Source organism: Molothrus aeneus, chromosome 29, assembly GCF_037042795.1.
Source record: "Molothrus aeneus isolate 106 chromosome 29, BPBGC_Maene_1.0, whole genome shotgun sequence".
NCBI lineage: Eukaryota > Metazoa > Chordata > Aves > Passeriformes > Icteridae > Molothrus > Molothrus aeneus.
Window position 1 is genome coordinate 4604017 of NC_089674.1, and position 22616 is coordinate 4626632.

At 46.7% G+C, this 22616-nt stretch overlaps 2 protein-coding genes across 3 annotated transcripts; one reads left to right on the forward strand and one right to left on the reverse strand.

Moving 5' to 3' along the window:
• Window positions 1–329: 329 nt before the first annotated feature.
• On the reverse strand, window positions 330–9598 carry KCTD9 (potassium channel tetramerization domain containing 9). Of its 2 annotated transcripts, XM_066567258.1 has the most exons (12): window positions 9525–9598; window positions 8460–8581; window positions 7823–7866; window positions 7566–7662; window positions 7279–7337; window positions 6533–6661; window positions 5946–6013; window positions 5737–5832; window positions 4330–4479; window positions 3991–4096; window positions 3015–3148; window positions 330–2364 (listed from the first exon to the last, which is right to left on the reverse strand). In XM_066567258.1, the coding sequence occupies exons 1-12, from the start codon at window positions 9570–9572 to the stop codon at window positions 2248–2250; spliced, it is 1170 nt and encodes a 389-aa protein (XP_066423355.1). In that variant the 5' UTR covers window positions 9573–9598; the 3' UTR covers window positions 330–2247. The 2 variants fall into 2 exon arrangements, with proteins under 2 accessions (XP_066423355.1, XP_066423356.1); XM_066567259.1 differs by lacking the exon at window positions 6533–6661.
• A 2053-nt stretch (window positions 9599–11651) lies between these two features.
• CDCA2 (cell division cycle associated 2) lies at window positions 11652–22100 on the forward strand. The gene is made up of 14 exons (XM_066567385.1): window positions 11652–12120; window positions 12800–12930; window positions 13522–13648; window positions 14200–14396; window positions 14625–14703; window positions 15062–15285; window positions 15861–15948; window positions 16931–17148; window positions 17530–17611; window positions 18214–18269; window positions 18898–19041; window positions 19519–19693; window positions 20411–20598; window positions 21007–22100. Exons 1-14 carry the CDS (start codon window positions 11652–11654, stop codon window positions 21838–21840), a joined length of 3012 nt encoding a protein of 1003 aa, XP_066423482.1. The 3' UTR covers window positions 21841–22100.
• Window positions 22101–22616: the final 516 nt, after the last annotated feature.

Sequence of the window (22616 nt, forward strand, 5' to 3'; positions counted from 1 at the left end):
GTTTCTGGTGCATCCACAGGAATTGGGCTTTTATGATCCTTGGGTCCCTTCCAGCTCAGGATAGTCCACGATTCTCTGACTATTCTGCCTCCAACTATTTTATTAAGCCAGGATGAAGGGTGGGGACAGAAAGGCTGAGAAGTCTTGGAGTGATGAACCAAAACCAATCCCATGCAATTCTCCCAATTAATGGCTCAGAATCCCCACAAGCACAGTTGTTCTTCCAACAGGTATTTTATACTTAAAACTAAAAAATTCTTGTTCTTCTCACACAAACCAGGTAAGATTTGGGGTTTTTATTAAAATGAAGACAACAAAGCCACTTTTTTCTTTCACACTTTTTATTAATGCAACTTAAATTAGCTGGAACCTGCAAATTCTGCACAGGGCTCTTGACACAGCTCTGTCCTGGCAAAAGAGGTACCTAAAATCCAGCTGTGAATGATGGTGCCACATGCTGTGATTATTCCATAGTGCTTCAGTGAAAGTTCAAAGAGATTTTATACACAGTGATTATGAAAATAGATATATATATATTTTTTCCATACAATAGTTTTACTTCTGCCAGCTACAAAATATGATAAAGAAAAATAATTCATTTGTTTCTCTAGCCCTAGGAATCTTCTCCTACTGCAACAGACACAACATTCCCACTGAAAGCCATGAGGTGTGAGAAAGGACTCCAAAGTCACACTGAAGTATTTCCCTGGAATCACAGGTCATTTCTCCAAGGATATTGTGTTGTCCTAGAGCTTGATCCAGAGGGATCTGCAGGAAATAATCCCAGCTCTGAACCTCGTGGCTCTGGGATTTTGAGCCTTGAAAGTTCACATCACTCACCTGAGTCAAACCAACTGGAAAAGGAGGGAAAACCCTGCAATTCCCCCCAAACACATCCTTTGCTGACCCTCAGCCATCTCTGATCCTCCCACCCTGGGGGCAAAGCAGCATTTTTGTAACAACAACTGAGACAAGACGACAGAAATTGCACTGCAAGGGAGAGACAACCCCCTGGAGAACTGTGGAACTCCAGCTCCTGTGGGACTCCACTGGTTCTTATTCCTCCTTTGTATTTCTACAGTAACAGCTTGATTTCCTTAAATTCAAGGTTAGTTTTAACTTTGGGGTGGTTTAAGCATCTGAGGTAAGTTCTTGATGCACCTTTTTTCTTTTTTTTTGGTATAGTTTCTTCATGTGCTTTTTGATTGTGTGTAAAATAAAGGTGGTGTGAGCTGAGACCTCCATGGATCCTACAGGGAAGCAGCTCCTTATCCACATCAGGGTGCTGAGGCCTCTGCCCTGCACAAGCAGCTGCAGCTGCTCCCTGAACAGGCACAGCAGGTGTGGGAGGGCATGGGGGGCACCTGGCCCCAGGCTTTTACAGAGGCTTTCAGAGCCACCTGGAGCAGCCCAAACACAACAGGGAGACCCAGCTGGGAAAAGCCCAGGGAGCTTTCAGGGAGTCTTTGCATAGTACATGGAGGGGAAACAGGGAAAGATTCACCTGCTGAGGTCATGAGGGGAGGGCAGAGCACAAGCTGGGGCCCCTCTGCCTCTCTCTGCTTTGGTGCCAGCTCTGTACTTTCCTCTCTGCACTGAATTCACCACAAAGGGTGAAAACATTGCAGCAACTCCAGCCTGGAGTGGTCAGGACATGTGCAAGCAGGATTTCTGTCACCAGCTGGGACTGACAGTGCACCTCCACACTCATTTGGAGAGGATTAATTAAAGATATCCAATTTCTGAGCAGGGATGTTCCCATCAGCTTCCACCCCAGCAGAGACCTGAGCACCCCTGGGGACACTGAGCCACCCCTGGCACGGATCCAGACTGGAAATACACCTGTAAACCTCAACTTGGTTGCTACTGTACAGGAGTAACATTTTCTATTCATATTGCAGCTACAGATTTAATAAATAGAATTGCATATATTGTGCTTTATAAATTAAAATGCATTCCAAAGTGAGGCAATGCTAAACAATGAAACCATTGAACCTTTCCCCCCCAGACCAGCCACACTCTGATTCCAGCACCAGCCCACTTCCTCACTCTGCTCACAGAGGTACAAACTCTCTGCTGGTACCTCTGAAAACAAAAATTCCCTCCCCAAAAGTGATCAAAAAGAGTTTACCTAGGCACTACTGCAAATGTAAGGTGGCTAATAACCATGACTTTAACTCAGAAGGGGAGGAGGTGAAGCAAGTCACGATGAATGTCTGGTTCCTTCCTCTCCAGCGTGTTCTGCCCCTATCTGACACTCTGGGACATGTGCAGAGGCGTCAGCATCTCCTCAAAGATGGCTCCTTTCACGTTGGATCCCCTCAAATTTGCTTCTTGTAGGTCACAACCTGACAGGTCACAATTCTGAAGGGGGAAAGGAGAAATACCATTAACTGAATAGACAGAACTCTGTTCCAGAGTTTAACTCCACTCCCCATAACTCCATTAAACTTTGCAGCTGGAGAAAAGCCAGCAACCCCCTAAATTACCATCTTTTTGTGCACATATGTAATATGTATAGATATTATATTTATCTATTGTTGTCATCTTATTGCAGAAGTTCCACACCTTCTCAGTGATTTCTCATGGGCAGCTCCTCACAGCACTGACTCCTTGTTCACAGCACAGCCAACAAACCCCAGCAGCTCTCCTCAACCAGCCAACCCACTCTTTTCTAGCTCATCCTTATCAGACATAGCCAACAAACCCCAGCAGCTCTCCTCAACCAGCCAACCCACTCTTTTCTAGCTCATCCTTATCAGACACAGCCAACAAACCCCAGCAGCTCTCCTCAACCAGCCAACCCACTCTTTTCTAGCTCATCCTTATCAGACACAGCTGTGGCCTCTTAAGGGCAGGCCTGCTCCTAATCTTTGAAAATTGGTGCAGCTGCCACTCCTCAGGGGTGAGATTACCTTCTGCACCACCTGTATTTGCTTCCATTCTATCTCCCCACAGTACCTATGCCTAGGAAATGTATTTCAGTTCATGTCTGGGGAAGGGACGCTCCCCACCTCCAGGTCAGTCCCTGCCAGGGTGGCTCCCCGCAGGTTGCAGTTCTTGAGTTTGGCGTTTTTCAGCGTGGCCACTCTCAGGTTGATCCCGGTCATCTGGCTGCCCTCCATGTCCACTCCCTTCAGGTTGGCACCTGAAAAACACCCACGGGCAGGGCTGAGAGTGCAGCAGCTCCAGGGGAGGCTCCCTAAGGGCTGGGTTCTCAGGATGACCCCCAGGTGTTCCAAAGTCTCTTTTTGCCAGCCCTGAGATTGAAGGAGGAGTCAGGATTCCTCTGCTGTGGTTCTCAAGGTTTATTTTGGTTTGTTGTGGTTTTGTTTATTTTCTGTTATCTAGAACATTCTTTTCCTGACCTGCTGAGGTCTGTCTAGCAGGTCAGTCTGGGGCACACTGCCTGCCCCAGAGGCAGTGTTATTGTTTTATACTAAGAACTACCTGTACTTTATTTACAATACTTTTCCAATACCCATCACCTATGTTAGACAGTGAGTTTCTACTCTAAACCAATCCAAAAGTGCCACCATCACCCAGGAGATGGAGGCTAAGAAGAAGAAAGAAGAAGGACAAGGCATGCCCAAATCCCTCCATCTTGGCTTCTGAACCCCCATTCTAAACCCTCAAAATTCTACTTTTCTATCTGTAACAAACTATCATTCTACTTAAACTCTACTGGCTTGTGAATGCTCATGTAAGGTTGTAATTTTCTCCATGGGTTAAAATCAAAGACACAGGGACCTTGAGCTCTGTGCCAAGGTCTCTGAGCCCTCCAGGGCAGCCAGAGGGATGTCCTGGGATCTGACACTGGGCAAACTGGGAGAGGCCAAGGCAGAACTGGGAATTCAAGGATTATTTGGCAGAACCAGCCCAGAGTTGTGGGCTCTTCTCAGGGGCTGTACAAACACAGCTGAACTTTTGTCACATAAATGTACAGGCACAGGGCTGATTCCAGGGAATAATTAACAAGTAAAAACTCACCTTCCAAATTAGCTTTAAGGCCTGATGGATCTTCGAAGTTGCAGCCCTTCAGGGATGCTCCCTCTGCGTTGGAACACAACATCTTCACCCCCTGCAGGTTTGCACACTGGCAGAGACAGGATGTGAGTCACAAGGGTGTCAAGATAAATACCAGAAATCAGATTTAAATCACAGATTTAAATTCTGCACTGAACCCCCCAAAGCACAACCCCCCCATTACTGTGAAGAAGTGTGGGAGTGCTCTAAGGGGAACAGTCACAGAAAACATTGGAAAACTGCTTTTTTTGTTCCAATTCCTGTTTCTGGAGACCAGGCCAGGCCAGGCTGCAGCACCCTTACATCCAGCACGGATCCAGAGAGGTCAGCTCTCTCCAGGTTGGCACAGCACAGGTTGGCGTGGGCCAGGTTGCAGCGGCTCAGGTTGGCCATCTTGAAGTTGATGTAGCGAAGATCCAGGCGGGAAAGGTCAGCTCCACTGAAATTCAGGCCCTGCAAAAGCCAGTGAACACCCCCAAAACGGTCACAGAGGGGAAGGGGCAGCTCTGAACACAAAAGAATTAAAAGAAGCACACCTGGGGTGTTGTGTGTATAAATCTATACAGATAAACAATGTATTGACACACTTCCAGTACCTTAAAGGGACTGAGGAAAAGATGGGAGAGACTTTTATATGGACAGAGAATGCCAGGACAAGGGGCAAGGGATTTGGAGATCAGGTTTAGATGGGATATTGGGAAGAAATTCCTCCCTGTGAGGGTGGGGAGGGGCTGGGATGGAATTCCCAGAGCAGCTGAGGCTGCCCCTGGATCCCTGGAAGCATCCAAGGCCAGGCTGGAGCAGCCTGGGACAGTGGGAGGTGTCCCTGCCCATGGCAGATTGGAACAAGATCACCCTTAAGGTCCCTTCCACCCCAAACTGTTCCATGGTGCTGTATAAACACTCACAGGATCATTTACTCTATTACATAACACCATGACATGTAAATGCAAAGCTCTCAGGGTTTGGGTATTTCCTTAAAACAGGCTGTGGTTTTGAACTGTAAGAGGGCAGGGCTGGAGCAGGTGTCAGGAAACAATTCCTGGAGTTTTGCTGGAAGACAAATGTGGGAACTCAGCACATGGCTCCCGATGTCCAGAGATGCCAGGAGAACCCTTGGGGGTCTCGGAAACCCTGGAATGTTGCCAGGAGTGTCTGGTGGCTTGATTTTGATCCATCCACAGAAGTGACAGCAGTTTGAGGACATGAGAATCACTTTAGAGTGAAGGGTGTAAAAGGGACACATTTATAGGGTGAAATATAGACTTTAAGGATTTTGGTACAGGGGGTTATGGAGACAAGATGGAGGGATCAGGGCCTGTCTCCTCCTTCTTCTTTCTTCTTGTCCTCCATCTCCTGTGGTGATGTTGGCACTTGGGGATTGGTTTATGGTGAAAGTGCACTTGCCAACATGGGTGAAAAGTATTAGAAAATAAAAGTAAATATCATGTACGTAGATTTTAGTATAAAAAGGCATGACCGCCCCGTGGGTGGGCAGAGTACCCTTGGCTGCCTTGCAGACCAGACCTGTGCTGGGCAGACAGAAAATTCTGTAGATAAGAAATAATAAACAATCTGAAGACTGAAAAGCTGAAGAGTCCAGACTCGTCCTTTGAAACGCGGGCCACCCAAGAACCACCCTACCCGTGTCGGGGCAGAGACAGACAGACAGACAGCCGGAGCCGACAGACAAAGGCTGAGCTCCCTCACCTGGCAGCGCAGCTCGGACTTGGTGGGCGTGGCCAGCAGGAAGCGGACGAATTCCTTCCGAGAGATGGGAGAGTGATCCTCGGCCGGCTGCGAGTTCTGGGACAGGGAACAGGGGGAACAGGGACAGCTGTGAGTCACAGCTGCCAGCTCCGAGTTCCACATCCCCTGCGAGAGCAGCACCTGCACCCGGCTCACACACAGCAAGGTACCTTAATAGCAACTTCCAGGTGTTCAATGAGGGAGTCGATCCCAAAAAACCTGGCTTCTTCCAGAACCCCTGCAAACAAAGCAGAGCTGGTTATTCCAGGGAACTGCTGACCCAGAGAGCAGCATCCTCCTCTCCCCTTACTGGAGAACACACACACATTCTACTGGATGTAACTGGGGACAGAGAAAGAGTTTGCTTGCAGCTAAAAGGAAAAACAACTCAGACACAACATTTCCAACAGCAGCATTAGGTTAAAGAGATCAACTCCAGAATTCCAGATATTAATCCAGTAAGGACTGTTAATGCTCCAAAGAGAAATAATCAGCCTATCCTCATTAAAGAAAGCACATGGAGCTGCACTCTGAGAATAAATCCACCAAAGGAAAACTCCCAACCACAGGGATGAGCACACAAAGCTCCCCCTGGCTTCACCACGGGCAAAGCTTTAAATCCAAGGAGGAATAATTAATTCAGGAGATGTCAGACAGGTAATACCTACCTAGCAAATTAATGCCATCATTTACACACAAAGCTTTAATTCCAAGGAGGAATAATTAATTCAGGAGATGTCAGACAGGTAATACCTACCTAGCAAATTAATGCCATCATTTACAATGAGCTGTCCGTGACGCAAATAGTTCAAAATGGGCTCAAAATACTCGGGACTGCGGTCAATGAGGAAAGCTCCTCTAGGATCTTGCTTATTCCCCCAAGCATCTGTTTCCACAACATATATATATATAAAATTACTTTTGATGTAGTAATAGAAGAGCATTTGCTTCAGTTTTCAGAGTTTTTTATTACCAAGGGGACTGGAATAGCAAACATTCCACTTGGAAGGGTGGTTCGGAGAGAGAAAGAAGGAAAAGAGGAGTGGGGGGGAAAATCAGCTTAAAATGAACTTGTTCCTGCTCTGAATAACTGAATTTGTACCACACAGAAAAGAATCCTGGCTAGGACAAAAGCAGCACTGAAATTTTAGTCTGAGTGTCTCCCCAAGGGTGCCTCGTGCACTTTGCTCTTTGGTTCTGCTGACAAAACTGAGGAAGATGCAACAAGATGGAAACCTCAAATCAAATAAACAAACAAAGGACCCAAACTACTGACAATGGATGGGAGCTGTGTTTGCAGCTTGTGAGACAGATGATCAACATTAGGTGGTGAGATGATAGAGAGAAATAAAGCTTTAAAAAATAATTCCCTGTTCTGCTCTGGAACTTTAACATACTCTGGATATTTTACTTTATGAACAAGAGCCTCAGCTTGACAGTGACTTTTGCCTACTTTGCTCATTTATTACTTAAAAATAACAAAGTTCATCTCAACATACTCACCTTTGTCTTTGAACATGTGTGCCAACATACTGTCAGGTTCTTTGTTAACCAAAGTGCTCCTAGGAAACAAAAGCAGCCCAACTTTACTTTTCTTTCATCTGTAAATGTTTAAGAATTAATTTCTTGCAAAACTGTGGTGGCAAATACAAAATACAGAGAAAGCTGCAGGAGTCAAAGACCTCCTGCTTCACAGTAAGTTACTTTTTAAGGTAAATTTTTTAATACATTTTTAAGGTATTTTGCTCTATTGAAAGGAAGTTTTGGAAGTTTTTGAAGACCATTTTTACCGGGTGGTGGTGAAATATCTGCCTCCCACATTGAGAGTCAGCCAGTCTGTGTGGGACCCTGTCAGCTCCTCCTGAGCTCTCCCATCAGTCTGAGGATCTGCAGAGAATCAAGGAAGTAATTACTGGAAAAATTGTTAATATTCTTTAATTACAAAGAGGTATCTTCTGAAAACACCACAAAATAAAATCTTAAGTTTATATGAGAGCAAAAGAAACTCTATTAAATAAAAGGTTAAAGATAAGAATTAGAGACTCACCAATGAAGGGCTCCCCTTCACAGACAAACAAAACATCATCATCCCTGAGACAGAGGGAAGAGAAAAAGAAGGTTAATCATAATTTACTGTTCATCTAATTGACAGTGGAACCTCTCCTGATTCTTTCAGGTTAATTATGACCAGTGGCCATTAGCTGGAACTTCTGATTTTTATCTGTATTTTGCAGGTTCTACTGGATTGGAATGACTGACTTCACTAGAGATTTTATCTGCAGCAGCCAGGTAGGGACCACTTGTGTAATCAATAAATTCTTACAAAATAGCTGCTTTTCCCCCCACTCTGGGGCTACTCTGTGAAGTCAAAGTACTGCCAGAATCTGTCTCCCTTATAGAAAACCCCCATTGCAGGGCTGACTGGAATAGTGGGGATTTCATGGCACAAACATTGCCCTGGAATCAACACAGGAGGAGGTGAGAAGGCCTCAGACACAGCTTGGATCAAGTTCTGAATCAATAAAAGGTTTGAAGTTAAAAAGACACAAAAGGACCTTTGGGCATCCTGGTTGGAAATGATCACATCTGGTTTTGGGGAAAGCACTGGGTATGGATTAAGGAGGATTAACAGGTTAGTCCCTTAATCCACAGCCCTGATTTGCCTTTTCCTGGCTGATCCTCACCTAATCAAAGCAATATCATCAATGAGCCCCCCTTTCCCGTTGTAAACGCTGGTGGCTTTGATCCCAAGCTTGTTGCTGGCCACAGAGAGCAAATCTGAGAGAGTCCCATACACAGCCACGACCTGGGGAGGAGAGAAGAGGAGGCTGAGAATAAAAACAAACCCAGGAAACTGTGCTCCAAAAGTTCTGCCACTTCAGATTTATCAGGGCTCTCAGGAGGAGCAAAATCCATTTGGATCTCGACCAGGAAAGAAGGGAAAGAAAAACCAGGGTGACGTGCACAGCTCCCACCAAACCTCACTGCAACAGCAGGGAGGGAATAAACGTTGGTGCTGTAGGAATATAATTCAGTAGTTTATTTCTCTAAAGAAATATTGCTACTTGTTCTGTTCCAAGCCTCTCCCAAATGTACTCCCCTCCTTAAAACCAAGGATTAGAGGACAGAGGCATGAGCTGTCTGCACTCAGGATGTGCATGGAAAATCAGGACCACAGACACAATTTAGCAGAACTGCAAGGCTGAAATGAGTCACATGAACCCCTGCACTCCAGGCCCGGCTGGAGATAGCGGGACCATGGGCAGAATTAATGGAATTAATAATTAATACACATTAAAGCACAGTCACGTCAACATCTACACTGAGAATGTGGATGAAAACATCAAGATCATGGTTTCTCTGTGGAACTGCATCCCAGGGCCTTTTCCTCTGCTGGACAAGCACTGTTGGGCCTAAAAATCACTATTTTCAGTCCTGACGCGATTTTAGCGAGGTTTTAAACAATTAAATGCGATTATTCCCAGGGTACCCGCACGCAGGGTCCGTGTCTCCCCAGAGCCCTCATCCCACAGCGGTGCCTGACACGAGGGGCCGGACGCGACTCCCTCAGGGCACCGAGCGCCTCCCCCGCGACAGATCCCGCCTGTCGCGATTCCCTCCACGGGCACTGAGGGGGACCCCGCGCCCCGTTCCCGCCGGCTCGGCGCGGGCCCGGCCCGGTGCCCCGGGAGCTGCGGGTGGGCGGGCAGGGCCCCGCGGGAGCAGCTCCGGCCCCGGCCCGGCCTCACCTTCCCGTTGCGGGCGCTGCCGTTGACGAACAGCGTCACCCGCCTCATGCTGCGCCCGCCGCCGCGCCGACACCCGGAAGGGGCGGGCGCTGAAGGGCAGGCCCCACGACCAATCAGCGCCGCGCTGCGCCGCGTATCTGCCCAATGGGCAGTGAGGGGGCGGGCCAAAGCCGGGACGGCAGCCAATCGCGAACAGAAGAAGCGTCCATATTTGCATACTCCCTCTGTGATTGGTTGTCGCCCATCACGTGCGCGCGGGCCGTTGAATGAATTCATTTAATCATTTTATTTTTTCTCCCGTACCCAAGCGGTGCTGCGGCCCAACGGCCGCGATCTCTCCGCCGACTCAAAGAGTCCCCCCGTCCCCGCCCAGCCCCGCGGAACCCCGGGGCACAGCGCCGGTGAGGGGTCGCCCCCATGATCCTCCCTCCCTGCGGTGCCGCTGGCACCGGGGCGGCTGCGGCGGGCGCTGAGGGTGGGGAAGGGGCGGGGGCGCGGAGGGATCCGCAGGGGCGTGGCGCGGTTTGAAAGCGTGAGGCGGGCCCGGCGCGGGGTCCAGGTGAGGGCGGCTCGGCGGGGACTGCAGCGGGCGGCGCTCGGGGCGGCCGGGAGGTACCGGGAGAGTACCGGGGGTACCCGGGGTGCGCTCCGGGATTGCGGGGTGCGAGTGCCCAGGCGGCGGTACAGAGCCAGGATCCCCGCGTTGGGAGTTTCTCCCCCCTCGGCTGGTGGCTGTGGCTGAAGCCATCGGCCTCCGCTGGGCCTGAGAGCAGAAAAAGAAAAAATAAGAAAGAAAAAGATTGCCCAGGCGTTGTAAAGCGGGTTAATTTAGGTATTTTTGTTTCTAAAAGTGCGCGTGTTTGCAGAAGCGAAGTTTCAGAGTTATTGAGTTGTACATCATTAACTTAAGAAACTAACTGCAAAAAAAGCTAACTTTTTAAAATTTCTACTTAAAAGCTAGTGGTAGTTAAAAAACATATATATTACTAGTGGTTCTTCTGATTTCTTTCCAATGTATTTGTATCTTTCTAATTTCTTTCCTTTTGTATTCTCTTTCTGCTAATTAGTGTGATTAAAAGTAGCATTAAACTGCTGATATTTATTGTAACTCTTGGAGCAAAACAGCCACAGTGTGATGGTGATTATTGTGTTTTATATACTTTTATATTATTGTGAAGTTGTTTGTGTATTGTGTTTTATATACTTTTATATTATTGTGACATCACAGCCTTGTGGCTCCTTACCTTTGAGATAAACAGGGCAGGAGACTTTATCTCCTTTTAATGCCTTTATTAAGAGTGAGCAGCTCAAGACTGGGAAGCTCCCAGGGTGACTCGGAGGAGGGGCATGTGCGCAGCTTTGTCCCCGAGGGGCAGAGCTGGGGGTCCAATCCTCGGAGCTTTGGCCGTGACCCCGATCTCGCCTCTCCACCCCTTTCTAGCTCCTGGCCTCGGTTTAAGATGATTTTTGCTCAGGGCGAGGGGCAGTAAAGGTTTTCAGCATCTCTGCAGGCTCAGTATTCAGTTCCTCACGTCCAGGCATCACTCTAATTTCTTAATTCTGCATTGACTCCTTGTTTTTGGGGTCTTTTCGGTAAGTTTGACACTTCCATGGCGTGCTGGTCCCCAAGTCTCGTCCTTTCCCCTCGCTGTCTGGGAAGAAGAGCCATTAACTGAGCCCTAGCCAGGGCCTTTACTGACCCAAAAAGAGCCATTAACTTCAACGACTTGTGATTATCATGACAAACAGGTAGCACTTTAGCAGCAACACTGGTCTGACTGGGTTTTGTAACCTTGTTCTCACAAAAAAATGGCGGATTTTTGTTTATAACACCCTGAGCCACTCCTGTGCATGTTTATAATGCAAGTTTTTATTGCTCTGTGTTTTTCTTTCTGGTCCCTGCCCCTTGTGTCCTTTCCCTGCAGGTTTTTGGGGATCAATTTCCCTTCCCACCCCACTATTAAACACCTTATCCAGGAAAAAATGTGGATTTGGGAGAAGCTTGAGCGTGTAGTGAGCTCTTGCTCTTAGCAAGTAATAAGGTTTGTTTTTTTTTTCTTTTTAATAGGAATCTGTAATTACAGCAGCAAAGGCTGAGTGGATGTTTCTTCAAATAAATCCCAAACAATGTTCAGAGGATCTAAAACTCCCCTGAAAGTTAAAGAAAATGAACAGAAGGAAGAGGCCTCTTTCCCTCTGTCAAGAGCCCAGAGCTGCAAAGTGACCAAATCCAAGGCCATCAGACCATCCAAGAAGGAGAATTTCACTGATGGGACCCAGACACGGTCGCCAAAACGTGCCCTGAAGTGCCCCAAAGGCCCCGAGGAGAATCTGTGTGTCCCCCAGGGGGCTGCTGGGGGCTGGCAGCTCAGGGGGGATGTGCTCCTCACTGAGCCCCCCTTGCCCACCGGGGAGGATTTGTCCAGCAGCCCAGCTGGTCCCTTGGGAAATGACTTCTCCACCCCTGAGAGGGACACAGTGGAGGGAGAACCTGAACTTGGACTCTCTGAGCAGAGGAAAAGGCCCGTTGGCATTGCTGCTGTCACAAGTGCTGAGTGTGGCAGCGCTCAGGAGAGTCTGGGAACACGAGCCACGGGTGAGGCTGGGGTGACAAATGGCTTGTGTCCTTCCCAGAGGGGCTCCTCCAGCTCCTTTAGTCCAAGCTCCTTCCAAAGGCTCCAGTTCAGGGCAGAGCAGAGTTGGGATGTGCCCAGGAGCACTCTCTGAGGGGTTCTTGCTGCAGCATCTTCCCAGGACATCCCAGACACAGGATAAGGCTCCATTTAACTGCACAGGTTCCATCCTGCTCAGGGAAAGGCTCCCTGTTCATCTGGCTTCAGCCAATGAAGGGCCTTGAGTTTCACAAGGAATTGCAAGACAAATTCTGCAAGTGTTGGTAAACACTAACAAACAATTGAACAGCTGAGAGGCAGACTTGGTTTGTGGTTGTTTGATGTGCTCAGGGAGGCTTCTTGGGCTGAGCAGGTCATTTTGGATCAGAAAAAGTACCATTAATCAACCTTAAAAAAGATAAACAATTACCATTTGAAAACTTTAGGTAATTTTGGATCAGAAGAAGTACCATTAATTAACCTTAAAAAAGATAAACAATTACCATTTGAAAGCTTTAGGTAATTTTGGATCAGAAAAAGTACCATTAATTAACCTTTAAAAAGATAAACAATTACCATTTGAAAACTTTAGGTATTACAAAACATTTCTGTGGTTTTGGGCTTTGTTTTTCTTTTTAACCTCTCCTCGTGTCCCCTTTTCAGGGACTTCCCCAACTTCACTAAAATTGAGGAGAAGATCGACCATTGGATTGAGGGGATCCCCAGAAAACAACACCCTGATCCGGTACCTGGCGCAGCAGAGGAGCAGCAGGCACAAAGGAGCTTTCACCCAGGTCAGAGTCTCCCCAACACCTGCTGGGACCTTCCCTTCCCTGCAGGAGCCACCTTGAGCTGGGAGAAGGGGAGCTGAGTCCTGGGAGGAGTCCAGCAAAGGGACAGCCATGGATGAATTTGCTGCTGTCCTTGGTCGCTGACTTCAGGACAAGGGGATGTTGCAGGTTTTGTTTCCACTGTGTAGAGGCTGGAATCCCTTCTCCGTGTTGAGCATGCTGATAAATTTTAATTTTTGTTACTTTGTGTTTGGTTTTTGGGTAATGAAAGTGTTGCTGGTTCCAAGTGAAGGCAATTTCAAGCGTGAGTGATTTGGTTAATCAGATTTGTTCAGAACTTGGTTAATCAGATTTGTTCAGAACTTGAACTATCCTGGGCTATCAGAAAGAAAATTCCAGACTAGAGGAACAGATTAAATGCAATAAAATGTACCAGATTTCTGGGTAAAGTTCCTTTTTTCTTTTTTTTTTTTTTTCCTGTACAGATATAATTGCAGATTAAATGCCAGATCCTTTGTATTTTATGTCCAAGTGCAATCACAAAACACAAAAGCTGCAGTGAAATGCCTGATGGGATTCATTTTGTTTTGGCAGATCAGTCCTTTTAAACCTGCAAGTGTGAGGTCGCTGAAGGACAAGATCAACATTTTCCAAGCCTCCTTTGAATCCCTGCAAGAAGCTGAGGGGGAGCCTGGGCTCCCCTCCCAGGAAGGAGGTTCCTGTAAGTTGATTAAACATCCTGGTCAGTGATTTACCCAAAATCTCAGCTCTTCCCTTAGGCTGAAAGCGTGGAACTAGGAATGCTTCTTGTAAAACAAAATCATCTTCCTTTATTAGGCTTGGCCCAGGTGTCTGTGCTTGGTCTGAGGTTTGTTGAAATCATCTTCATGCACCCTGAGTAGTGGTTTCTCTGAAAACTCCTATTTTTGGGTCTCTGGCCTCAGTTTTAGTTCCTAGATTTGCACTCTTTGATGGATTTCTCACTGAGCATTAATGTTTTTGCACTTTTTTCTGTGAAACAATGGTTTTCATTTGACTTCTGTTATTGCTGACCTTAATAACATTTATATGAAAAGAATCATTTATTTTGTTTTGAAGGTTGGTAATGTTATTTTCAAAGTAGATCTAAAAATGTGTTCTTCTCCCTGCCTGGAACATTTCCTGACTTTTTGCACCTCTTGATGGAGAAACACAAAAAAGAGAATTCTTTGAAAAACCTGAAGTTTGTCTTTGTGATTTGTTTGGGTTCTGTTTTATTTTTAATTGATGCAGCTCAGAACAAAGCACCTTTTAAAAAAGAGCCAGACCTGGAGCAGTGGAGTGAAAAGTTCATACTGGGCAACAAAGGAGCTGCTTGGAAAGAAAATGTAAGAGAAAATGGGACCAAGAGCAGCAGGAGTGAGCTCAGGATCTGCAGCATCTTGTCCCCACAAGGAGCTGGGACTGTCACTGGGCCTGCTGCTGCAAAGGTGCCTTGAACTGGGGACAAACCTCTCAGCTAGGTGTTAAAATAGACAATTTCTTCATTTGCTAAGCATTTAATTATTGAAGCATTTTCTAAGCATTTCCCTGGGTGCTTGGGGAAAAGAAATTCAGCTGAAATAGTGGATGATGGGGAAAACTCTGAAATCCTTGTCTGTGGGATTAAACCCTCCATAATTTGTGCTGTTGTAAAAATCCTGTGACTGTTTCTTTAGGAATGGGTTTGTGAGCAGCAAATTCCTCTTAAATCCTTGGACCCTGCTGTAACTGGAGAGAGCCTGGAAAGAGACCATGGTAAGAGGATTCAGCACTGTTACAATCTTTGTTAAACTCTGATCAGGAAATAAAAATATTGGTCAGGAAATGTTTCAGCTGACATTTGTCACCTTGTCCACAATTTAGAAGGCAGTAGAAACCTGATGGAACTTTTCATTCATGTAGTGCTCCTTTTTAGTATGTTTTATCCATTTCTGAAAATAGCAAATGTACATGTGGCACAAAAAGAGCCACAATTTCCAGACTGGATGTTTGTGGGGTGTTTCTGCACAGGCTCTTGGAGATGTGTGTGCTTTTCTACTGATGCTTTCAGGACTAAAGTTCTGTCATTTTTCCTCCACCACCTCAGTGTCCCAGCTGTGTGCTTGCTCTGCAGTGGCCGGGTGTGGGCCCAGTGGCCCTGGAGATGCTGTGTCAGCCCTCAGCACGAGGAAGGCTGGGGCTGTGGAAGATCAGAGCCTGGCACTGAGCACTCCCAGCACTGACCTGTGCCAGAGCAGCTCCCTGCTGAGATCCATCCTGAAGAAAACCCCAGCCAAGGAGCTCCTGGGCAGCCCCAGGGCTCACCACTCAGTGCTTGCACAAAGGAGGAGCTTCCAGGTGCTTTGATTGCTGTGCCTTGGGAATGGTTTGGAAATGATTTGGAAATGATTTATTTAATGCTTCTTGGTCATCTTGGAGCTTTGCTTGGAGCTCCCATGTTGGGAGAGAGAGGATCAGGGGTGACCCAATTGCACCTTCAGCACCTGGAGGGGTGTCAGGAAAAGCAGAGCCTTGACAAAGGTCTGGGGTGCCAGGAATGGCTTCAGAGGGCAGGGCTAGGTGGGAGCTTGGGAAGGAATTGTTCCCTGCGAGGGTGGGCTGGGGGATGCAATTCCCAGAGCAGCTCTGGCTGCCCTTGGGTCCCTGGAAGTGTCCCTGGCCAGGCTGGACAGAGCTTGGAGAGCCCTGGGGTAGTGGGAGGTGTCCCTGCCCATGGCAGGGGTGGCACTGGATCATTTTAAGCTCCCTTCCCACCTGAGCCATTCCATGATTCCATGAAATGAATGTTTTTGAGTTTTATTCATGCAGCAAACAAGGAGGTTTGGTTAAACAAAAGGACTGATTATTAAATGCTGCTTAGAGGACAATATTTTAATTAATTTTTATTGAACTGTATCTCTTAAATTTGACAGGAATACTTCAACAGTGCCAGTGATGGAGGAGGAGATGAATCTGCTGCAGTCTCCAATTGTGTAAAAGCCTCTGAAACATTGCAAACAGGTCAGATTCCCCTTTCTAAGAAAAAAAAATTGCTTGGTTTTCTTTTTTTTTATTATTTTATTTTTAAGTAAAATATTGGGGTGATCAGGTTTTTGCCTCTTTGCTAAGTCTGGTTATTGGTATTAATCACCACTGAATGACCTCCTTGTGGCATCCTCCTGATGACATGGAAAACAAGATTGCCAAGGAAAGGAATGTCTATCCAAAAAAATAATCCAACCCCAATATTAAATATTGGTCCCCAAATGTTTCGGGCGTGTCCTGCCTGGCTTCGTCTGGCATCGCAGCTGGGCCAAAGGCAGCAGCTGTGGTGTTTTCACCCCAGAGATGCCTTTGGCTGGCTGGGTGCTGCAGCTGGGCACCCAGAACAAATCCAGGCAAAGCAGGAACTCAGTTTACCTGTGGTGGAACGTGGTAACAGCTCCAGCCAGACACCCTGACCGTGTGGTCTGTGCCCTTTTAGGCCCCGGGGACAGGGGAGGGACAGGGGAGGGCAACCAGGTGTGAGCAGGGGAAGGCTCAAGGGATGCACAGGCCAATGAGCCCGGAGCTGGGGGCATCTTTTGAACCTCTGCCAAGCACACGACGCCCTGCTGGAATGTAAAGATCGATGGACAGCTCTTAGGCAGGAGGGCAAAGGGGGAGGGGGAAAGGTTGGCACACCTGAGGGGGATGGGATAGGTGAGACAGGAAACCACTGCAACACCCCAAAACTTCAGAAAGCTTTGAGCACCTCAACAGAATCCCTGATTTTTGAGGGACCCTTGCACTTTTCACCTGAAACTTGGGTGACAGGTACTCGTTTTCAGTCTGTTTCTTCCTTGATTGTTTAATAAACCCAGAGTGGCAATCCTGGCTGGCCTCACAGGTGAAGGTGGTGGTTTGGGTGGTGATTTCTAGGAGAATCTTTAAATCTCTTGCAAAGCCTCTGCTCTGTGCCAGTTCCCCTTCACTCAGTGTTTATTTCATTTTATTCCAACAGAGAGAGCTGACAGTCAGAGCTCCAAAACACCAAAGAAGAAAAAAGTGACTTTTGGGGAAGTTCTGAGCCCCGAGATCTTCGACCAGCGCCTTCCAGCCAACAGCCCCTTGCGCAGAGGAGCCTCCCCAGGGTGTGCCCAGGGCCAGAGCCCCTGGGCAAGGCCAGGCCTCTCCACGGAGCCTCTGCCCCTGCTGGATCTGGACCTTGGCTGGGATGAGGTGAGCTGCTTGCTCTCTGTTCCCTGGCAGGGGTCAGTCCTTGGTTCATTCCTGCTGGGTTTTGTGAGGAAATCGCTGAAATGTAAAAGCAAAGTTAAGTTGGAGTTCTTGGAGTTAAACTCTGCCTGAGAATTGAGTTTTTAGGAATTCTGAGCAGCACTTTGGCCTGGAGAGCTGTTTTAGGAGGTTTCTGAACCTTGAAATGTTTTCCCCTTCACTTTTTCTTATATTTTGCTGCTGTGTTTCTTTTTGCCACACAGAGCAAAGATGTTTTCTTTAAGGAAACAAAATAAAACCACTTTGTCTACAAACACTGATGGGCAAGGTCCATCAAATATTTGCTGTAATTTATTGCTAAGAAATGTCATTTTCTGTTTGAAGGAAGGTGTTGAGCCTCTCCCAGAATTCCTGGAAGGTTCAGAAGCCCCTGCAGAAGCCCCTTCACCTGTTGAAATTGCAGAAGGTAACCCCAACTTGTGTTTTTATCAGTAGATAATGAATCTTTTTATACCTGAAAACTGAAAGTTGAGGGTTTTGGTTTCTTTTTCTGTTTGTATTTTTTAAATACACGGGATATATTTCAACTGTGCTAAAACTTGAATGCTAGCATTTAAATGGAAGGTTTTCTTCTGAAGCTCCTTGCAGTGTTTACCTGAGCTTAAGGTTAACTGGATCTTATTTCAACTTGGGATATATTCTGTGAAAATTTTACTGCTTAAAGGAATTTTTTTTTTTAGAATCTTGATTCTGATACTGTAATTTTGAAGACTTTTAAACAGCAACCCAACAACAAAAGAATTGAAAGTGGGTTGTGCATATTCATCTGTGAAAGCTTTGGATGTTCTAATTATTGTTACCAAATCCTCCCAAGCTGAGTCTTCCTCTATTTTGTAGAGCAAGTAGAAATTTTTATCTTGCCATGTTTGATAGTTCTCAAGTTTAAGTTTCTTCTCAAGACTAAAATGGCTGAAGTGCACAGTATCAGAAATAATGTAGATAATTTCCTCAAACTGTGATTAACTTGCATTGAACCTGACTAAAAATCCTTTTGTTTTTCATTTATAGTAGCAGAGACTGACAAACCTGATGTGGTAACAACTTGTTCCTCTACTAAGAGGAAGGTGAGTTTCCTTGGTGATAAAATTTATTTTGTTTATTTGAACTTCTTCAGGCAGAATTGTTCTTTTATCCCTCTTGATGCTTAAAAAAGTTTTTCCAGCCTCAGCTATGAGGATTATCTATATCCAGGTATATGGAAATACCTCCTGTTAGTGCCTTGAGGAAATGAGATTTTTCAGTGGAAGTGATTTTCCAGTTATTAAAAATGCAGCCTGATACTTAAATTGACAATTTCTATTGAATTTTCCAGGAGCTTTTCCAAATAATCTTACAAAATGTTTTGGTTGCTGGAATTTCAAGGCACAGAATGGATTGTACAAGAAGTGGTGTCAGACTGCAGTGTTGGACAGCTCTGGTGGGAGGGGAAGGCAACAAATACAGGAATATACAAAAAAGATACAAATAATTTCCTAAATAACTGAAGATAAAAATTGCTGTATTTCCATTATAATACAAACAGGACTGGATTGTACAGTGGGAAATGAGGCTGTAATATTTAATTCAATTCCCAGTTTTGCCAGCCTCTAATGAGGTGAGAAGGGCTGAATTCCATTTGGTTCTTGTGCCTGTTGGCCTCCGGGGGTTCCCTGAGCAGCAGGTGCCCCCCAGACCCCAAATGCTGTTCCTCAGCAGTGCAGGGCCGTGGCACAGGACCCCGATGGGAGCAGCTCAGGAGCCACAAACCCTGAGAAGGACAAAGACACTAAAAACCCAGGAAGGAGCAAGGTTCAGAGACAGAGGAATCCAACCACGGCTGCTCCCAAGAAGACCCAGGTGAGTGCAGTTGCTGAATTCTGCTTTGATTTTGATTTATTTCTCTCTCCTTGTGTCCTACAGGATTATTTTGATCTTCCTGTTGCTGCCAATATTTTCTTCTTCATCCCCATCTTGTTTTCCTGCATTCCCTGCCCCATCTCTTTTCCTTGCTGACTTGAGGGCTTGAATTCTTGTAGGGCCAAAAGGATCTTCTTGGGGATAGGTGTTTGTGTGTCACTTTTCAGACTTGAGGGCCAACAAATGACTTTGTGCTTCTTCCCTTAGCAAGTTCTTGCAGAGACATGGTAGAAAAGGAATTATTTGTTGCTTATGAGTGTCCAGATTAGTTGGTAGCTGGCAGAGGAAGTGGAATCTTCCTTTTAGGGGAAACAGTTGTCATCCATCAAAATCCAGTAATGGGGTCACTTACTGAAAAATATTGTAGAGGATGATTAAAATTTCTCTGTGCTTTATTCTCCTTCTCAATCTTTTCAGAGAAAAACCCGCCCAAGCTGTGGGAAAAGAAGAAAGAAAAAAGTCAAGAAATCTTTGTATGGGGAAAGAGAAATGGCTTCTAAGAAACCCCTTCTTAGCCCTATCCCTGAAATCCCAGAGGTTTTCTCTTCTATGTCCTCTCCAAACTCACCAAAGGCAGATGCACTTCCTACAGGTAATTTGGGTTTAGTTTTGTTTTGTTCTTTCTGTTCCTCAACAGTTATACAAAAAATATTTTTCCTTTTAATTGCTTCTGTAATAGCAGAGTATGGAGGATCTAATAAATTAATGATGTCCAGCTGATAAATTCAGTTCCTGTTGGACTCCAGGGTAAATCTGACCAAAACTCCACCTCTTCACTTTGGGCACTGCTGTTTTCATAGTGTTTAAGCTGCTGAGCTGGGCATGAAGAGTGAAGGAACATGCAGAGCTTTCTTAGATGGCAAAAATAGACTCAAAAGAGATTGTCTGCAATGAATAAAGGAATCACTTCCTGCTCTTCCCTTTCAAGAAGTGGGGAGCCTGTTTCTATCTTCTGAAGAGGCTTTGGGCATGAGCAGAGGTGGAGTTCCTTAGAATGAGATTCAGTGTTAGAGTTCATGAACAATTCTCTGATGTAAAGGGTGGTCATTCAAGGAAAAAAAGCTGTTAGGTGCTTATTTGTATGAAATCCATCTAACAAATGAACTTGGCTGAGGGCAGAGAAGCACTCCTCACCAGCAAGGCTGGTTTTCTGTTGGGTTTGTTCTCCACTGTTTATGTGGGATGTTGTTCAGAAGGTTATTTTTATATAGCTAAATAAGTATAATAAGTAAGGATACCATGAAGTTTTCTTGTAACACATGAAGATGTTGTGCATTCAGTCAATGAACCCCGTGTTTCTCTTGTGCAGAGGGTGCAGGTGTGGGTGATCCCAGGTGCAGGAACACTGCCCAGGAGCCCCTGGCTGGAAGGATGCGTGGGCAGGGGCTCTGGGCAGCTGCTCTGTGCCCAAGCCCTGGGCTCCTGGAGGAGGCAGCAGCCCCCAGCTCTGGGCCTGGAGACTCTGAGGTGCCAGGGAGCCTGGACTCTGCTCCTGAGGTAACTGCTGGGCTCAGGGGGCTCAGGGGGGGAAGCCCTGGGAGTGATGAAACTGGGACAGGCAGGCTGCAGGCCATGAACCTCCATCCCTGGAAGGAGGGGCTGGGCACTCCGAACTCCTCAGCTGAGCCTCTCAGCAGCCTGGGCCCGTGGCAGGCCTGGAATGGGATGATCTTTAGGTCTCTTCCATCCCTGGCCATTCCAGCATTCTCTGCTTCCCAAGCAACCTAAGCTTGGCCTCCCACTGAAAGAGAACCCAGCCTGCAGGATTCCCTGTCAGGGGTTGGGATTTGGAGAGTCACGTGGTAAGGAGAACAGTAGCCAGTTCAGCTGTTTGAAACCAGTTTTTATGGGTTACCTTTTGCCTATATTTTAAAAAAATCAATTTTTTTGATTTTCTCTCCCCAGTTTTCAAACGCTGTGCCAGATGCAGAAGGTGATTTTGATACATCTGATTATTTCCAGCAAGGCAAAGAGACTCCATGTGAAAAAGAAGCAGAAGAAAGCAGTTCCTTGATAGAAAAGGAAGAATTACAAGGAAATCTCTCAGCTGGGCTGGAAATTCTGGAACAACAGGAGGGTGCCCAGAGAGGCAGGTGTCCTCCCAAGGACTCTGGCAGACGTGATCCAGCAAGGAGGAGAAGAAGCAGCAGCAGTGCCTTCTACTTCCCTCCTGTTGAGAACTGGGAAATAACTGGGGCTGATCTTGCAGTTTGCTCTTACAACGTGGATGAAGTGTTCTCAGCGCCCCAGGCCAGGGAGGGGCCCCTGCAGGCCGGCAGGAGGCGGAGCAGGGCCAGCGCCGAGCTCAGGGTGAGGCGCAGCATGAGGCTGAGCAAGGACGCAGCCAGCAGGGGCCTCGCCTGGGTTCAGCTTCCCTGCGAGATTCCCAGGGAGCCTCCCCTCCCCGCTGCTGCCAACGCCGGGAGGAGCAGCAGCACATCCATCCTGGCAGGGTCTGAGAATATTCACCCCAGGGAACACAACCTCCCCCCCTTCCCAGCCCCAGGGAAGGAGAATGAGGCCTCTGCTCCCCTCGCTGCAGGTCCTGGCAGGAGGTGGAGGAGGAGAAGCCTCTGTGAAGCCACAGCTCGAGAAACATCCTGGGCTCCCACCCAGAGAAGGAGAAGCACAAATTGTGTGTGTGGGAAGGACAGGAGTGACCAAAAACACTTGAAAGCAGCAGAAACTCTTGAGCTAAGATTGAAAGATGTTTCAGGCATCTCTGATTTTCTGAAGTGAAGGTGCTTCTTAGAGCCTTGTGTTGTCTCTCAAGTGCAGTTTTCTTCTCTTTCCCACTTGTATTTCCTCACTTATTTTCTTATTCATTTTCTGGGTAACTTAGAACTCATTTTCCTTGTCTTGATGTCTAAAATGCTTGAAGACCTGAACTGTGTGGCAGACTGGCTCAGAGCATTGGTCTGGTACAGTTATGGCAGGTAATGAAGAGAATTAAAAAATTCTTCTCCCTAATAAATGTGGGTTTGTCTTTAGCAGTTGAACCAGAGTCCAATGTGTCCTTCCAGCTACAGTTGCTCCAAGGCTTTGTTTCCCATGTGTGTGACCATTCCCTAGAAATTGCTGTTGAAATCTGCATATATTTTATTCTAGATTGCAAAAATAGACTCAAAAGAGATTGTCTGCAATGAATAAAGGAATCACTTCCTGCTCTTCCCTTTCAAGAAGTGGGGAACCTGTTTCTATCTTCTGAAGAGGCTTTGGGCATGAGCAGAGGTGGAGTTCCTTAGAATGAGATTCAGTGTTAGAGTTCATGAACAATTCTCTGATGTAAAGGGTGGTCATTCAAGGAAAAAAAGCTGTTAGGTGCTTATTTGTATGAAATCCATGTAACAAATGAACTTGGCTGAGGGCAGAGAAGCACTCCTCACCAGCAAGGCTGGGCTTCACTTCCAGCCCTTCCCAGCCCCGTGTGTGTGTCCTGAGCCCATCCCCTGTTTGCCCTTTTCTGCTTGGGACAACGGAGTCAAGAGTGAGGACTGCAGGTGCTCTGCTCCAGG